Source organism: Passer montanus, unplaced genomic scaffold (assembly GCF_014805655.1).
Source record: "Passer montanus isolate IOZ18808 unplaced genomic scaffold, ASM1480565v1 scaffold42, whole genome shotgun sequence".
NCBI lineage: Eukaryota > Metazoa > Chordata > Aves > Passeriformes > Passeridae > Passer > Passer montanus.
The window spans coordinates 4,510,136-4,527,336 of NW_024369041.1; the positions used below are offsets into that span (position 1 = coordinate 4,510,136).

At 43.3% G+C, this 17,201-nt stretch overlaps 1 protein-coding gene across 6 annotated transcripts in view; it reads right to left on the minus strand.

The window, feature by feature from the left end:
- The window catches only part of ANK3 (ankyrin 3), a 339,725-nt gene that overhangs the window by 83,601 nt on the left and 238,923 nt on the right, over nt 1–17,201 (minus strand). For all 6 annotated transcript variants that reach the window (XM_039719715.1, XM_039719719.1, XM_039719714.1 and 3 more), the window contains 6 exons: nt 16,947–17,045; nt 14,753–14,950; nt 14,151–14,249; nt 13,328–13,426; nt 9,469–9,666; nt 6,452–6,550 (listed from right to left, as the gene is read on the minus strand). In XM_039719715.1, coding sequence (XP_039575649.1) covers nt 6,452–6,550; nt 9,469–9,666; nt 13,328–13,426; nt 14,151–14,249; nt 14,753–14,950; nt 16,947–17,045 — 792 coding nt within the window. The remainder of the gene's footprint in view (nt 1–6,451; nt 6,551–9,468; nt 9,667–13,327; nt 13,427–14,150; nt 14,250–14,752; nt 14,951–16,946; nt 17,046–17,201) is intronic.

A 17,201-nucleotide genomic window follows, 5' to 3' on the forward strand; every position in this document is an offset into this window, starting at 1 on the left:
TGTCCTACAAAATCTTAATTCCCTTCTCCCTCTTCAAAACGCAGGCCTCTTAACATGACCAGCAAGGTCAAAAAAAAAAAAAAAGAAAGAAAAAAGTCAGCATAAAACCAACTGGAGAGATGAAATCCAAAGTCTAGGACCACCTGCCAAGAACCCCCTGTGAATAACCCTAAAACATTAAAATCTGGAGCATATCAGAGAGCCAAGACCAGCTGATCTCAGCTTTCCCTTTGAAGTGATCTGTAAAGGCTCCTCTCCAGGCTGTAACAATGAATACTGAAAAAGGAGCTCTCAAACCCCCCATATTTACTGCAGTGCAATGACAGTTTCCTTCTAGAAATGGTACACACAGAGACTTACACACAAAAATGGCTGGAGGAGCAATTAATGATGCTCTTTGTCACTCCTGACCAGTCTGCTGTTTTAATCAGACCAAGTGAAAGCTTTTCCTCCTTCTCCTCCAACTAACAGTGGAAATCATGACATTTCCAGGGTCACAATTCAGCTGAATCTGAAGGAGGCCTCCTCTGAAGCTGTGGTTGTGTGTGGCAGCTGGAGGGGTGTGCATTGAAAGGAGCTGGTTGTGAGAGGCAGCTCCTGCCACGGGCACCGCACGTGTCCCCAGCAGCCGTGTGGGCACCTGCTGAGCCTGGTGTCAAAGCACCAGTCCCCTGCCTGAGGTCCTTGGAGGGTCCTGGGAGCTTCCTTTTAAGTTTTCTGTAGCCTGTGGTCACCCCGTGTCAGGTCCTGTTTGGCCCAGCCGCTGACAGCAGAGGGACAGCGATGTGACACCGCGTCACGGCTGGCTGGCCCTCGGCACACAGCACGGGACATCCTCCTGCTCCCAGCCTGCAGCACAAGCACTGCTCAAAGTAAAACTGCTTAGCAAAATGCTCTCAGTGCCTGAAACCTGGGGAGGATGTCCTTAACTGCTCAGTCAGAGCTCAGGTTCCTGCACTCAGCTCAGGAAGGCACAGCAATTGTATCCCAAGATCCCCACGTGAACCAAGGTATTCTATTGACTGCTCTGAAACACTCCAACTGGCAGATTCTGCCATTACACAATTAAATTAACAATAAAAGTAGCAATTCTCAAGGCTACTTGAGCTTGCTATTTTCATTGGCTATAGAAAGGTGCCTGGGAGGCTAAAATATTTTGCTTCAAAAGATATTAATAATTAACCCACCCACAAACAGACAAAACCCCAAAACAACAAAAACCCCATTAAAAAAACCAAAAGCAAAAACGAAACATCAAAACCCAGCTCACAATTGTATACATTTCTACATAGTTGTTCAGGCTTAGTTATAATTACTGGCAAAGCACTAAGGGATTTAGGAGGCAGCCTAATATTGAAAAAGTTACTTCCAAGAAAACCAGGGCTTTTGTTTAACACAGCTCTAACAGACATCACCTTCTGGCTGTTTGAAAGAATGAGCAGCACCAGGGGAGTTAGCAGCTGGGAAGGGTTTATCAAAAGCTACAAGAATAAGTGCCAAGGCAAAAGAAGATCAGAATACTGAACTTTTCATTTCTAATGGAACACATAAAGAATCCCTTCTTCTCTTGCCCTTCAATTTTTACTTTTGAGGGGAATTATCACAAGTCTTGTATATCATGTCAGTGAATTACTTTAATATCCTCCACTGGCAACAACCATAAATCTTAACAGCTTGAATTACTGCATCTTTCTAGTCATGCTGACTCTCAAGCTGCTCAGCTTTTGTTTTTCTGCTGTAAATGTCAGACAATGAAGCTACAGTATTGTTGTTTACAGGGCTAGAAACTGCTTTAGATCCAAAGATCACAAAGGCCTGACTGAATGAAACAGGCAAACCTAGGTGCACACACAGAGACACTTCCCTGCTTTGCTGAATCAGGACCTAACATGCTGCAGTACCTTGCAAAGGTTCATTATTGCATATTATCAGGCTGGAAAGTTCCACAGAAATGCCTTGATAATGACTGAGCACGTAGACAGAGCCAAGGAGAGACAGTTAATGCACCATGAAGATATACTGAAGACACCTGTATTCGAGTGCTTGTTCTGTATGAAAGTCATTTTTCTCAATAGTACTTCCCTCCCTCCCTGCCTCCTTCTTATCTCTTCTTGCATCTGAAAATGAGATATTCCAGTGGAAAAGCTGGATCACTGTTATGATCTCAGGCTGCTATGGGACTCCTGTCAGAACAAAGCAGGCAGACCTGAATTAAACTGAAATAAAAATCCCAGCTCAACCTGCAAAAGAACATCATGACCCCTCAGCCACCATTATCTCCTACCAAAACTACAGTTTTAGAAACAAAAGGCAGTTTAATACTGGCTTTGTTCTCCAGACAGTCATCAGCCACGGGAAGCCCAACACCAAGAGCAGTGTGGTGACTGTGTGACTGAAAAAACCTGCACTGAAATAAAAACTCCAAACCCTGCCTTTCATCCTTGACTGAACCAGCACTTTTCTCTCAGTCTTCCTTTGCCAGTCCATGACAGTACTGCTGGATCCTACAACTACACTCTCCAATGGGATAAACAGTGGAAAAATGACATGTGGAGACCTGCTGAGCCATGAAACAATATTTACTCGTGCCAACTACCAGCACAAAAGCCCTGAAACAAAAGCAACATCACATGTACAGGACAGCTTTTCACACTCAGCATGACCACCAGAGAAGGGATATCTGCTCACAGCCATGGCTCCAGACTGATTTTCAACTCCCAGTATTATTGTGAATGGATGAACATGCCTTGTGTTAAGCATGACACTGCACAGTTTGTGGTTCAGCACCAAAAACTCTTTAGCATACCTAAATTCAGGCAAACAAATGCAATGTCAGAATGGACAAGAGCTGCTGCTTTTGCTGCAGGACACTAACATGCCTTCTGCAAACACCAAGTTCAATTATTAAAGCTCTCTAAATATGAAGGATTTTGTAAAAGCTCAAACTTTACCACCTGAAGTGTGTTTTCTTACGTGGCTGAGTTTAAACCACATAACAAAATTTTGTTTTCAAGTGTAGGAGCAGCTTTATGGCCTCTCAGGCACTAGTTCTGGCCTGCTGCACCAGTGTTGTTTACACTTCAGCATTGATTTAGACTCCTGCAGCTCTGGGATTGGAGGCTATTTAGTTAATTGATGCAGCAAAACCAGAAGGATCCCACAACACTATTAATAAATGCACTTCATAACCAGAAGCTATTCTTCCTTTCATGCCTTTTTCTACTACAAAGGTCAGGAAAAAAAATTTATTGGGAGGGAAACCACCCCAAGAGAGACCCACAGATACAATTGGTCCTTTCTGAGAGCAATTCTGAAAATGATAATAGCCAGAACTGATCCTAGTCATACAGACTAATCCCCTGTACAAGTGATTTTCTACAATACTGGATTTTTCTTCTTCCCTGATACAGCTTCAAGAGGCAAAATATGTTTCTGCCCCATCTTCTCCTTTAACCTGAAAACTCCCCAGAGTGTGAGCAGCGTCAGAACTCCCAGAACTGCAGACTCTAGATGTTTTCACAGGGAGGGTAAGTTATATATAAATGATGACTAAAGACCAGGAAGATGATAGTTCATTGGTCCCTACTCAGGAGTTCAGTGACCTAGCGATATTAAGTTAAATGATATGGAGTGTTCTCCCCCTATTGACAGGTACTGTGCTGGAGTGACACAACCTATGCTTGCTTATCCTGGGAAAATGAGAAATAGGATAAGGAGGGAAAAGAAATAAATAAAACAAAAAACAAAACAAACAAACAAAAAAACCCCACAACAACAACAAAAAAAACCAAACCAAACCAACCATTTAAAAAAAAAAAGCCCCAAAATCTGAGTTAAGAGAAGCACATGGCTGTGAAATGGAGGGACAGAAACAGAAGGTTAGTGGTGACACTGCTGGTAGCAGAGATCCCCAATATAATGTCACTCTGAGCTGTGCTGCTTCACTGACTTCTAAGGCATGGATGGCCACATCTCTGCTGCTGTATGTCCAAAGGAATGAATCCCAACTGGACATGCTGGACAGGATTGTGCAAACATGCAAGCATAGCAACAGTGCCTCCGAAGCCAACTCAGCTGTTGCTTATCTTGTCCCCCAATGCCTGTGGTTTTAGAGGCAGAACGTACAGTTAATCCATCTAAATGGGAGAGCTTGTAACTGCAGGGCTGCTCTTTTACAAGGCAATCATCTCACCTTCATCTGTATAGAGCATGAGGTCAAAGCACAGCCATTCTTATAGCATAGCATTTTTCCTTCACTGCAGAAATTCGGGGTTTTTCAGGAAGGAACTCGGGGTGATCATCAGTTTATCCAGAAACAATTCCCTGCTAAAACACCCAGTACGGCATTGGCCCTTTCCTTATATCACAGGAGATAAAAGAATATCTGGCAGACAGCTCCAAGTGGCTGACTGAGGAGCCTGCAGGGCTCACTGCTGCACAAACCCAGCAGATGCGACCCTGCAGAAGCCCGTGGAAAAGCACCAAGCACATGCCAGTGCATAAGCATCGAGCTCATTCCACTCTAACAGATTCCTGCTAGGCATATCCTCTCTTCCCAAGGACTAACTAGTAGGGGAAACAGGACAAGATGTTGTGGGTGTTCTTCCCCACAGCAGCCTACAGCATGGAGAATTTCCCCAGACAGGTGACTTCTTACAGCCCAAAGCAGTCCTGCTTGAATACAACCTGACTTCACCTGACTTGTGAGTCCCTGAGCCACTTCCTAACAATTACGGGGCAGCAAAAAAGAGTGTACTGGGAAACTATTCACACTAGTTATGCATACAACTGAGGAACAGGGTGAACAACAAGAGATTTACTTCTGTCTTCTTTAAAATTACATGACTATTACTGGTCATGTGGCACACATGGCTGCATTTTCTGGAGCTGAGTGCAGAGCTGCTGCAGCTGCACCACGCTGTCCCTGGGACCCAGCAGACATGCCCTGCTGCCTCTCAGCTGTGGCAGTAGCTCAGATGTTTCCACCACCCTAATGTGACTAAAAGGCCACTGCAGCCCAGAATGGGATCCTGTTTGGACACTGGAGAGCCAGCAAAGCAAACACGTGTGTCTGCCTGCACCTGTCAATATAAATGTCTCCTCAGACTGCTTGCTATTTGTGGGATGGCCAAGAGCACTGCACAGAGGGGCAAAGGCAAACACTCAGATGAGCTGTGTGGCTTGGGAGGTGATTCAGCTCTGGCCAAGTTAAAAGAACAGGTTCTGCAATGTCTTGCTACTGAAACCAACACCAGCTAGAAACTACTTCTAGGAAGGCAACCACATTCATCTGAGGAAATTGTGCAAAGAATGAACCAGGGCAGATCTCAGCTCCTACTGGGTGATCTGGCAGATAAGAACCCTGACTGATACTTCTTTCAAATACAGACTGAGGATATGTTACAAAAGTATAAACCTGGAGAAGCTCCTGGGATTTTAGCAAAACTCTTTCAGGTTTACATCAGGATAATGTTATTGAAATCAGCAACTGGTACAGTTGGAATTACACTGTAGAGAAATCAGACAACAATGACTTTTCCCTCTGCCACAGATTATAATCAGCTGAGCTGCAGCCAGACAGGATGATGGACTCAGCCCTTTCTGAGCTGTGATATGATAATATTGCTGGACAGTCTGACACACCTGGACATTCCTGGCATGCAAGCACAGCACCTAACTTGTGGCATACATCCAGCAGAGAGCTGTGAAAGCTACTGCTCTGCTAAAGAGTGCAGGTCAGATTGTGAGACCTGCTTCATTTAGCTGATTTGATCCATTGCAGTCCAAGTATTTGATCTCAACTGTTTTCTTGCCCAGCTAAAGGAATGCCTCCAAGATCTAGACAAAGCATGAGGAATGTAAGTGCAATCAACACAGAGATCATTATCATTAAATTCTGAGCACTGTACACTGTTAGGGAGCATAAAACCCCTTCTGCAAAGGGTCCTTGCTTCAGGACATGAATCTTAAAAAGCAATATGGTGAAGTGGGAGGTGTCATTTCTGGGGGTCTCAAAAGCCATCCCCAAGCTCCTTGAAAATCCAGGTCTCTTACTTAGGAGTCCAAATATTTAGGCAAAACTATTTTTAGGCAAGTAAGTTTTAAATAGATCACCACTGCATATATGTATTTTACATTAGATAACAGTTTCCTTACTCAAAAAGTCGATCAATTCCACTTACCTTCAGTGAAGCACAATAATAGGATACAATCTAAACCTCTATTGATCTAAATATTTGGCAAGAAATAAGCTTACTGCTCAAAGGCTGAGCTTGACATTAAACACCCAAGCTTATATATCTTCAGCTTTCAGAATATATTCTGCAATAATTTATTACAAGGAATGTTTCCCTGCTGTGATTTCAGTTTCATCCTGAAATCAATTCCTAGCCTGTCTAGAGGCTGATGGCTCCCTGGATGGAAATGTTTCATGTGACAGTGGTGTTCATACCTTCGTCTGTGCATCAACAGCAGCTCCCTGGTTAGCCAGAACCTCTGCTACATTGACCCTGTCCTCTTGGGCAGCCAGGTGGAGGGGCGTCAGTCCACTCTGCAAATCAGAAACAACAGGTAACAATCTCCAGAGCAGGCACACGACCACCAAAATGCCAATTCAGGCATCAGCAAGACTCTAAACATCCGACTGAACTTAAAGAAGTTACACATTCCACTTTCACTGTGTAGGTGCTTTGTATTCACTGTTGATCAGCAGGAAAGTATAATTTAAAAGCCAGGAAGATGAGGTTTCTTTAAGACAAGGAACATTTTTCCATGCAGTGTTACATGTGGGATAGCAAATTAGAGCACTTTAAGGAAAAATCACGCAGTATTTTTTACCTCCTAATTTACTTCCCTATAATGAGTCAGACATTCAAAGCAATATTGAATCATTGTTTACACTTCTGCAAGTTTTTTACAATCACTCAGTTTTATCCTTACCTTTTACTCCTCTACTTGATCATTTTCAGACACAAACGCAAAAGAATAAAACTGCATTTCTCTGAGATCAGGCCCATTTCTCTCTGCTCAGGGAGTATACAGACTTGAAAGCAATATAAACTGATAGTAATTTTTCTTATTTAAAACTCAAGATATAAATATTCTTAGAGCCTCAGAAAACTCTACAACTTTCTGCCACATGAAAGGGGTAGAAGATAAAAGGGGAAGGAGAGAGAATCTGCTGAGGACATGCTGTTAGGAATGAGAAAGAATATCCTTTCCTTGCAAATTATGGTTAATTTTCTCTCCAGTTCCTACAGGAACAGCACCAAGGACAGAAGAGCAAGTGGTAGCAGTTGTCACGTCAGGCAGGAACACTCACTGCTTCCCACCCTTGAACCCAAATCCACAGCCACTCCTGTTCCAACAGGAACAGCACCAAAGAAGAGCAAGTGGTAGCAGTTGTCATGTCAGGCAGGAACACTCACTGCTTCCCACCCTTGAACCCAAATCCACAGCCACACTGCACTCCCTACCAAGGCCAGTTATTTTGAGGCCCCACTCCAAGATGCAATCCTGATGATAACACAGCTTAGGTGTGACATTAACACAAATATGTAACATTAACCAACCATAAATTACCTAATGGAGCCTGGATATTAATGGCCAAACCTCCTAAGAAGATTTAGTAATGGAGAATCTGAGTATGCAGCTCCAAACCATTCTGTGGGTCCTGAAGAAATAAATGCTCTTTTTACTCCCATTGCAAAGCTGCAAAACTCAGAAATCAGTGGGCTTTAAACATCTGGCTTTGAATGTAAAGGTGCTGTGCTCTCAGGAAATGTGCATCCCTAAGAGAGTATGGAGGGGAATTACTCCCCAAAGGTGGTGTTATCAGCACAATGAGAAACTGGAGATTACAACTGAACAGATTGCTGGATGCTGCAGGTAATTAACCTCTGGTGGCACTGAATCAATGTGCCAAGCACTTCAGTCATGCTCCCTGCATCAGCCTCAGCAGCAAAATGGGACAGCCAATGGATGGAGAACACGTACATGGCAAATTTCCCTGTGGGGATACAAAGGCCTTCCTGCCCTGCATAAGCCCACACATGAGTGAGACTTGTGGGGGAAAAAAAAATAATCCACATCTGCAAGAGAAGCTTTCTGAAGGAGGACTCACAAATAATCAAATTAGAAAGTTAGAATCAGGAAAACACAACAGCCCTGTGCAGAACACCCACTGCCTCAGAGGATACTGACTCTTCCTACCTGCTGAGAATAAGAAATATTTTCCATGAATAAAAATTTCTATAGACTAATCTAGCCACACAAATCCATTCTGAAACCGCACTTGACAATGTCAAGTAAGAATGTCTAGTGGGGCATTTAAAGAATTAAGGCTGCACATTTGCTAGAAACATTACTATAGAGCAGACTTAATGGCCTATGAATTCACATATAAACCAAAATACATCAACTTTCCTTTTCTTCCACCACAAGAAATGATACCAAAAGTCACTGTGGGCTAAGGAACATACCCTGGGGAGGAAGAATCAGTTATATTAAGGAACAAAATCTCAAAAATTTGCTGTTATTATCCCATTAAAAAAGTCACCATCCCTGAACAAGTCAGCTGTTACCATGAGGTGGTAATATTTGTTATCATTTGCTGGCACATGTTACATTTTTTGTCATAAAATATTATAGTGCAAAAAATGTTACAAATAAAAAAATACAAAAAAATAAAGCAAATGTTACAATTACACATGTAACAATTGAAAAATGGGCAGGCATATGTGGCATTCACCTTCTCTGGAAAAATCCCTTTGTGCAGGATTTTTCTCCTGGGAAGCTGAGAAGCCTCAGAGAAAAGGAAAACAATTCTTATCTCATTTGCTTCTCCTGTGTTTTGCTCATGTGGAATGTGTTTGGAGATTGTTTCATTGGATTCTGGTGTGAGTTGTTTTGACTCTTTGGCCAATCATTGCCAAGCTGTGTCAGGACTCTGGAGAGAGTCACAAGTTTTCATTATTATCTTTTAGCATTCAGTAACTATCCTTTCTGCATTATTTAGCGTAGTATTCTTTAATATAACATAGTATCATAAAATAATAAATTAGCCTTCTGAGAACATGAAGTCAGATGCATCATTCCTCCCTGCCACGATGGTCCCTGCAATAGGCATATTCCTAGAGGCTGATAAATGATGGGTGCCAGCCCCAGCAGCCCCTGTGGGGAAGAAGATATTTTCTTTCTGGCCAGGTTTTGGCAGACTAGCATAAATTAATGCTGGATTAATAAATTCCACTGCAGCACGTCTTATCACCAAACCTTGTGTACTACAAAGGCTCCTTCAGTGTGACATAGCACGCTGCTCTTTGCTAGCAGAGATGATGATGTGTGTTCAGACATCTGCAGTGGCTTCCAGCACGTGCAGAATCCCAGGGGGCAAAATTTAACTGCAGGGCCCTCTCCTTCTCACCCTGTTTCCACACAGCCTTATCCCCAGGCAGGGGGGACGCCCACCTTGTTGCTGAGGTTGACGTTGGCGTTTCTGGAGAGCAGCAGTGACACCATGTCCACGTGGCCGTCCTGGGAGGCGAGGTGCAGCGGGGCGATGCCCTGCCGGGTGACGGCGTTGGCGTCGGCGCCGTACTCCAGCAGCGTGGTGGCGATGTCCATCTGGTTCTTCTTGGCAGCTATGTGCAGGGGCGTGTAACCATTCTGCCAACAGAAAGCACTTCATTGCCAGCTGCTCATTCAGCCACTTTTCTGTACCCCCCCCCAACTCTGCGAATAATTATGCCGTTAGTTCTAAAAATTCAAACACAGTCAAATACAATGTTAACAAGCTGCATGAACCAATGTACCTGACCTTTAAGCAATCTTTTTTTTCTAATGTACTGATAAAAAGAGGAGGATTCTGAAGTAAATTTTCAAATTTAGGAAAAGATATCTTTTCAGGAAAGGACAATCTATAGAAATAGGAGTTTGAATTTTGTTTCATGGACATTTGCTCCTTTTCCTTAAATGTACATAAAATCTTTAACAAACAGAAGAGCAGGATGTGTGTTCATAACTCAGAACAGCTGTTATTGTTTGGGGTTTTTTTCCCATTTCCCAGTGTGAACGAAAGCATCATGCACATGAAATGTGGCCTTTGTTGCAGCATTTACCCTAAACCTTACTGACAAGCTGCTTTTTCTCAGATCAAGGGAAAACTGAAGCATATCACTTTAGAGTCATGCATTCCTTATCTTTTTATTCCTTCCAATATGTGTACCCAGGGAGCCCACTACTAAAAATAAAAATGCAGTATCTATTGCCTGATACAATTTTGTAACTCTAAAAAAGGACAGATAGGCAGAAAATAGATAAATGGATATAAAGAATAACTGATCAGCACACAAGTACTAAAACTCTGATGGAGGTATGACCAGCTTTTGGTACAGATTGCAATGACTGTTTAGTCAAGAACTTCCTGTCTTTCAGAAATGTATTAGCCCTCATTTTCAAGTAAATGACAAATGTGCACATATTTGCACTTGAATAAGAGACAAGGTCAGGGGGGATGTGACCCAAGCTGCATAACATTTTGTATTTTGTATGGCATCATAAGTACCATTTGCATCTCAGATTACCCAGCCCACTAAAATCTACCTAAAGGCACAAAGCATTCACCTGGCTGGGCTCCTCCCTGCCCCCCCAGGGCAGCAGGGCTGGTCTGAAAAGGGAGAGATGCAGAGCAATGCAGCTGTGAGCAGGGAATAAATACATGGGGCTCAGAAACGATTACAAGAGAGCTTTAATAGGAACCTGGCAGCAAGAGATGCACAGCACTAGTTTCATGTGGAAAAGGTTCTGTAACCTTCAAAATTCAGTTCAGATTCAGTTCAGATCTTGGATACCAGGTAGTTGAAAATGGCACTCAGGAAACAGCGCCACAATCAATAAAGGAAGCACATGGCCACTGAATTTTCACTTTGAAGATAAAGTGCTTCAGGAAAAACAAACATAATCCTCTCCATTAGACTTCCTGCATGATACTGCCATGTAAAACAACCACTGCCACACGAGCACCTAATAAATCCTAAATACTACATGCTAAATCCTGCATATCTTCTACAACACAACTCCTTGAAATGGAGCTCATATTACATTATATAAAATAACAAAAGCAGTCTCCAAGGCTCTTCCTCAGAAATATTTTGCTTTCATATATTGCTTTCAGTGGAATGGACAGCAGCATGTTGCCAAGAGAAGGCAAAAAGAGAGCTGAAAAATAAAAGCTGAAATTCAGCTCAGTCCCAGTCTGCATCTTCTCCTCATAAGGGCAGCACTCTGTCACTATGCGCAGATGGAGAAAGCAACAGAGAAGTTTAGAAGGAAGGGGATTGGGTTATTCTGCTTGCCAGAGAAAGAGTGGAAAAAGGGAAAATGGTTAAAGATGAAGGGAAAGAGGAAAACTGAAGTTTTGGGGATGGCATGACAAGGAAAAAAGGCACTGTAAAGTGGATGCTAAATTCAAATTAGGGATAAGCCACACATGAAATTAGGCACAAGTTTTGCCTATGAGAGAGAATAATGGTTCATCAGAATAACTGTACCACAGCACCAGACTCTGACATGCTCATTTGCCATACCCTGTCACTTACCCCTCTTCAAGGCAAATTTTGCTGTGCTTGGCTAATGAACCACTCTTAAGTTAAGATCAGTGTTAAAAGCAGTAGTGTCACACGAAATGCAACCACTGATGAAACTAACTGTGGAGCCAGTGATGAGCTATGACATAACATTTATTTACTGGACCACACTTACAAAAAGCACAGGAAATCATCTGCTGTTACCAACATCATCTTTTGGCTGAGTGCACAGTGGGTGCCCGAAGCAACAAACATGTTATGGTTAATTTTATTTAGTATTGATGCCCTGCTGGCTGCTGCCGTGGCTCACTCGCTGCAGAACGCTAACAAATGCTTTCTTTTAGGCACACTTACAGCTGGCACTTGCAGGCCTGAAGTGGCAGCTGCAGAACTGCTCTGTTACAGATGGGGAAGCTGAGGTGACCTGACACGTGGGTTTGTACCACACTCTGTAGGGCTTCCACCTTGCTTTGGACTTCCCAAGCCCTCGGCAGGGGCTGCTGCAATGCCTGCCCCTACAGGATGCACAGCTCCCACTGGCAGTTCTTTCAGTGAAAACTGGGTCAGTGCCTTCTCATCCTCTTCAGAAGGCCCTTCCTTCCCCCAGTGGCATTTGAGAGAGCTGTGCTGCAGTAGTGAGAGATCAGAGATGGCTCTGGTTGCCCCCCTGGGGCACTGCTCTGGCAGATCGCCACTATCGACAGCATTGATTCTGAACTGCGTCTGGCTGCGGGCAGGCCGTGTTTATTTAACTTCCCCCTCCTTGCACCACAAACTCTGGGACCCACCACTCCATCCTCTCCTGCGGCCATGCAGAAGGGCTCCAGTGTATGGCTGCACTCAGCCATGTGTGAGAGGAAGGCAATCAAGGAGCACAGCCCATCTAACTACAATACTGGCTTTTCCATTAGCTCTCCTTTCTCCACAGGGCTTTACTTTTGCAGTGATTTAAAAAAATTGTCTGGGTTGTTTCAAATTAGGTATTTACACTGCACTTTAACCTACATATGTTTCCATCCTGCTTTACCTAATGCTCCTGCCCAAATATCAATTACATTCTGATCGATTATAGTATTTATCCATCCCATACTTAAAACTAGGATCCACAAAAGAAATAGTTTAAGCTTCTCTAGATTCTCTTTGTTTTATGCACTACCAGAATAAATTTACATATTTATTCTTTCATATCCTCTGAAACCTTACACTAGGCATTGTCTTGCCTACAGTAAATTACAATCAAAGCAGGGCTGTGGCTAGTTGTATTTCTTGCCAGTCCATTTATGCTGGGCTAGAAATATTTTTGTGAAGCACATGAATAATTACATATACTGTGCTGACCAACTCATCTGGCCTCAGATGTCATCCTGTGGCACAAATAGAAGGACCCCTGCATAGCTGGGCTTCAACCCAAGCCTGGCCTGCACAGATCTTAAGGCAAAGCTACAAACTTGTCTAGCTTGGAGAAGTTAATGGAGGCTGGACAAATGAAAGCAAGGCTCAGCATTTTCTGAGACTGAAACTGGTGGTTTAAAGTGTTTCTGCATCTTTATTTGCTTTTTTTTTTATTGCTGTTCTATTCACCTGCAGGATTATTCCTAGCAGCTTTATGTGGATGTGAGACATTAACAAACAAGATCACTGAGCCTCCTGTAACTGCAAACACACACAGCCTAGAAAGAACAGGGAATAAAGTGACATAAAAAGCCTGAGCATTGCTCCCCCAGAGTGGCCAGTACTTGTACCTTGGCAGAGGCGTGAGGTGAAGCTCCCTGGTCCAACAGGAGGAGGGCCACTTTTTGATTATCGTAGTGTGCAGCTACATGCAGTGGTGTTAAACCGCTCTAAAACACATGCAGAACAAACAAGTGCTGTTACAGACCCTCCCCAGGGCAAACTCAGGAGTTTGGAAAATTCCAGTAGATAAGGTGAAAAAACACATTTGTTACTCATTCATGTATCCAGAGTCTTTGGGAACTTTTAGAATCAAAAAGTAAAACAAATTTAGAAATCCTTCCCGAGCTGTGAAAGCCCCATTCACTTTTCCCAGGGAAGATGAACAGAGAAGCACAAATCTGTGCTGCTCCCAGGGTAAGGAGGTCACACCCTTGGCAATGTTTTCCTTTTACTGCAGTGGATAAGTCAACTGCCCCTTGGATCTGTAAAAATCCAAGCTGGGCTGCTTTAAAAAGCTTGAGGTCCTATTGGCCTTTGCTCCCCACCCCCATCATGAGACCTGGGGAAGCAGAGCCAGCTACCCAAATACTCTGATAAGAACTGTAAATAGTCTGGGGAGGAACACGGGGGAATGGTTTGTCTCCATCCCCCTGGATGTGAACGCAGAGCACATCACTTTGTTGTCAATTAATGACAATAAAAGTCACTTTGTCCAGAGTTTGCTGGCTCTTGGCAACCCCAGCAGCAACTGGAGTACCACATGAAACCAATTCCAGCTAAACCCAGGCTGTGGATACTAGTGTGATGGTAAGTAATTAGGAGGACATTAATAAATTATTATCTGGTTTGAGATACTTGCTGTGCAAATGGCAGTGGTTTCTTCTGTCCTACCTTTCCAGAAGCATCAGGAGATGCATTCTTCTGAAGCAGGAGGTTGGCTACCTCAATTTTCCCGTACTTTGCCGCCACATGTAGTGGAGTGAATCCTTTCTGTAAGGCAAAGCAGGAATATATTAATATCCCTCTGTTAGAGAAAGCAGCCCTGGGCACACTTTCTGAGGACAAAGAAGGTTTGTCTCTGATCTGCAAGGATGCAGCTGCTTCCAACCACCCCCTTACATAGTCCTGAGACCAGGCAGCAAGTCTGCAGATTCCCAACTGCCCTGTGGGGTCTGGAGGCCCTTCCCTTGCAAGGTAAAGCACTATCTACTTTAAACAAGGGACAAGTCTGTTCCTTTCTTCACACTAGGAAAGACCCAAGGGCAAACCTATCAACACCCGCCTGGAATTTCTGCCCTGCATTCCTTCCATTCCAAGAAAATGCTTGTCTGGTCATTGGGGTGTGTTAAACATCAGGGCCTGAGGTACAAGTGTGAAGCTTTGTACCCTTTTAACAAAACATAGCTCACACACTGCTTCTGCAGCATTTCATTCACAAGCAGCCCTTGCTGCAGGTGTGCCCAATGATTCTGCTGCTCCTGCAGCTTGCTCACCTTGGTGATGATGGACAGAGATGCACCATGATCCAGAAGAACAGAAGCCACATCCTCGTGCCCTTCCCGAGCAGAGAGGTGCAGGGGCGTGTAGCCCGACGTGGTGGCTGCATTGGGGGATGCTCCCTGCTGCAGCAGCTGCTGCACAATGTCTGCCTTTCCCAGGCGGGCAGAAATGTGCAGCGGGGTTTGGTCATCCTAAACACAGAGGGAACAACACAGGCCTGCATGAGAAAACTGCCCCTCACACTGGGACATGAGATATCTGCCCACATTGTCACTTTTCAAATTTGCAGATGAGCGTTAATTCTGCTGAGGTCTTAGCTAGGGAATGTGGCACACTGGCTTTCATACCATAAAGATACCTATCTCTTTGTTAGTTCATCACAAAATATTCCAGACAGTGACATAATCCATAAAAGTTAATAAATTGATCCATTTTCTTCCTTATGTAGGATTTGCCTCACTTTGCTTTGAAGGCCTTTCCTAAAACAGAGCTAGTGCATAATTCTGTTCCTCACATCTTGATATTTTTTATATTTCACAGCAACACTTACTAGCTTAATCAATTATTGGCTGGAAACTTGCATAAACTATCATAATTTTTGTGCTTTTTTTTAACTGGTGAATGATTGTTTGGTATTTTGCAGTTAAATTTTCCATAAGTGTAACTGATTATAGAGCATGGTGTGGAAATTATTTGTCACTTTCTACCTCTCATTCAGAAGACAATAATCTGAATAGTTTTAAGTATGGTGTTTTCCTGTCATGAATCTCATGGTTTATTTCTTTTCCTTCACTGAAAATACTAGGGTGTTGCGACCTTGTTCTGAGCATTTAAGAGGTAATTTCTCACCTCTTCATTATCTTGGTTTTGTGTTTTTGTCCTCCCCCTTCTTTGTTGTACAATCTTTGGATTAAGCACATTATCACAACAGTGTGGCCAAGCATCTTTCTCTCCCCCATTTTCCCCTGCTGAATTTCCTGCCTTTGGAGAACTATCTTGCACTTCTGGGCTGCTCTCTGCAAGGGAGACTTCTGCCCATGCCCATCCTACAAGAGTGATTTTACACCTCTGGTGTAAATGCTGCTCCTCTGCAGGGCAGTTCTCTGACTGGGGGAGCATATTTGTGGTTCTTAAATGATTCCAGTTTGTGCCTCTTTCCCACAAATTTCTCACAGCTGATGTTAGCACTGGTGTATAATCTACTGCTCGCATTTAGTTGTTATTTTTGATAACAAACTGATCACAGGCAATGGCCGTTTGCACAAATTAAATAATTCTGTGAATTTACTCAGAAAATATTTGCATGACTGCTTCTGAGCATGAGCTGTTCACTCTCAAGACTGTCTTTGGAGATTTACAAACCACATCAGTCTGTTCTATTGTCAGGCTCCTTGCAGATAATAAAGTGTATCAGCTAGAAATATTTAGTCAGAGTTCCTTATAAGTAGATAACCTTAACAGCAAACTTACTTATGACCCAATTCACAGATAATTTCACAATGAAAAAGTAGTTTGTTTTTTTAGGTTATATCCATTTTATGACCATTTGCGGAAAAAATATTTCCTGAGTTTACCTATTAAGACTGCTATTTATTGCACCCATTTATCTCCTTGCCCTGCCTGTTTCCTGGAACTCTGATTTCCATAATTTTGTGTGTTCCTTCATGCCTCTTGACCATTTCTTTTTCCTCCACCCTTACCTTCCCCAAATTAAATTGTTTCTATAGGATCTGTTCCTTCTTTCCAGCCCTCTGCTACATCCCCTCACTGTGCCTCCTTCCTTTAGGTGGTGTTCTTTAGAAGTCTAAGTATTTTTAAATACATATAGGCTGTTGCTTTAGGGACATGACAGGAGACACCAGAAGCCGAGGGTTTCTGATTCTGCTGAAATAAAAGCAGATTGAGAAACTCCTCTCCCTCCTTAAATCCCACTTCAAAACAAAACTCTTCAAACACATGATAATTCATATTAAAAACTGGGATGGTATCAACCTGACATCTTCTGCCTTGTCTCTTACAGATCACTCACGGCTACAGTAAGAGGGTACATAACAAAACATCAGTGGGCACCACAAAGGCTTGGCTTCACCTCTTCCTCATCCTGAAGGGCACACCAGGATGAATGCGAGTCCCTGCTTTGCCCAGCAGGGATCACCCAGCTTTGTTCCACCCGGGCCATCTCCTCACCTTGGCTTTTGCCTCCACCTGGGCTCCGTTTTGCACCAGGTACCGCACGACCTCTGTCTGGCCAGCCCTGGCTGCCATGTGCAGCGCCGTCTCTCCTCTCTGCACACAGCAGCAAAAACAGAACACAATTAAAGGCACACTGCAGGGAGAACAAACACCAGCGTGTTTCACAAACACAGAAACACCGGCGGCCCAGCTCAGAATGATCTCCACTAGAAAACTCTGCTGTAGCTCTCTGTAAGATGTAAGATTAAA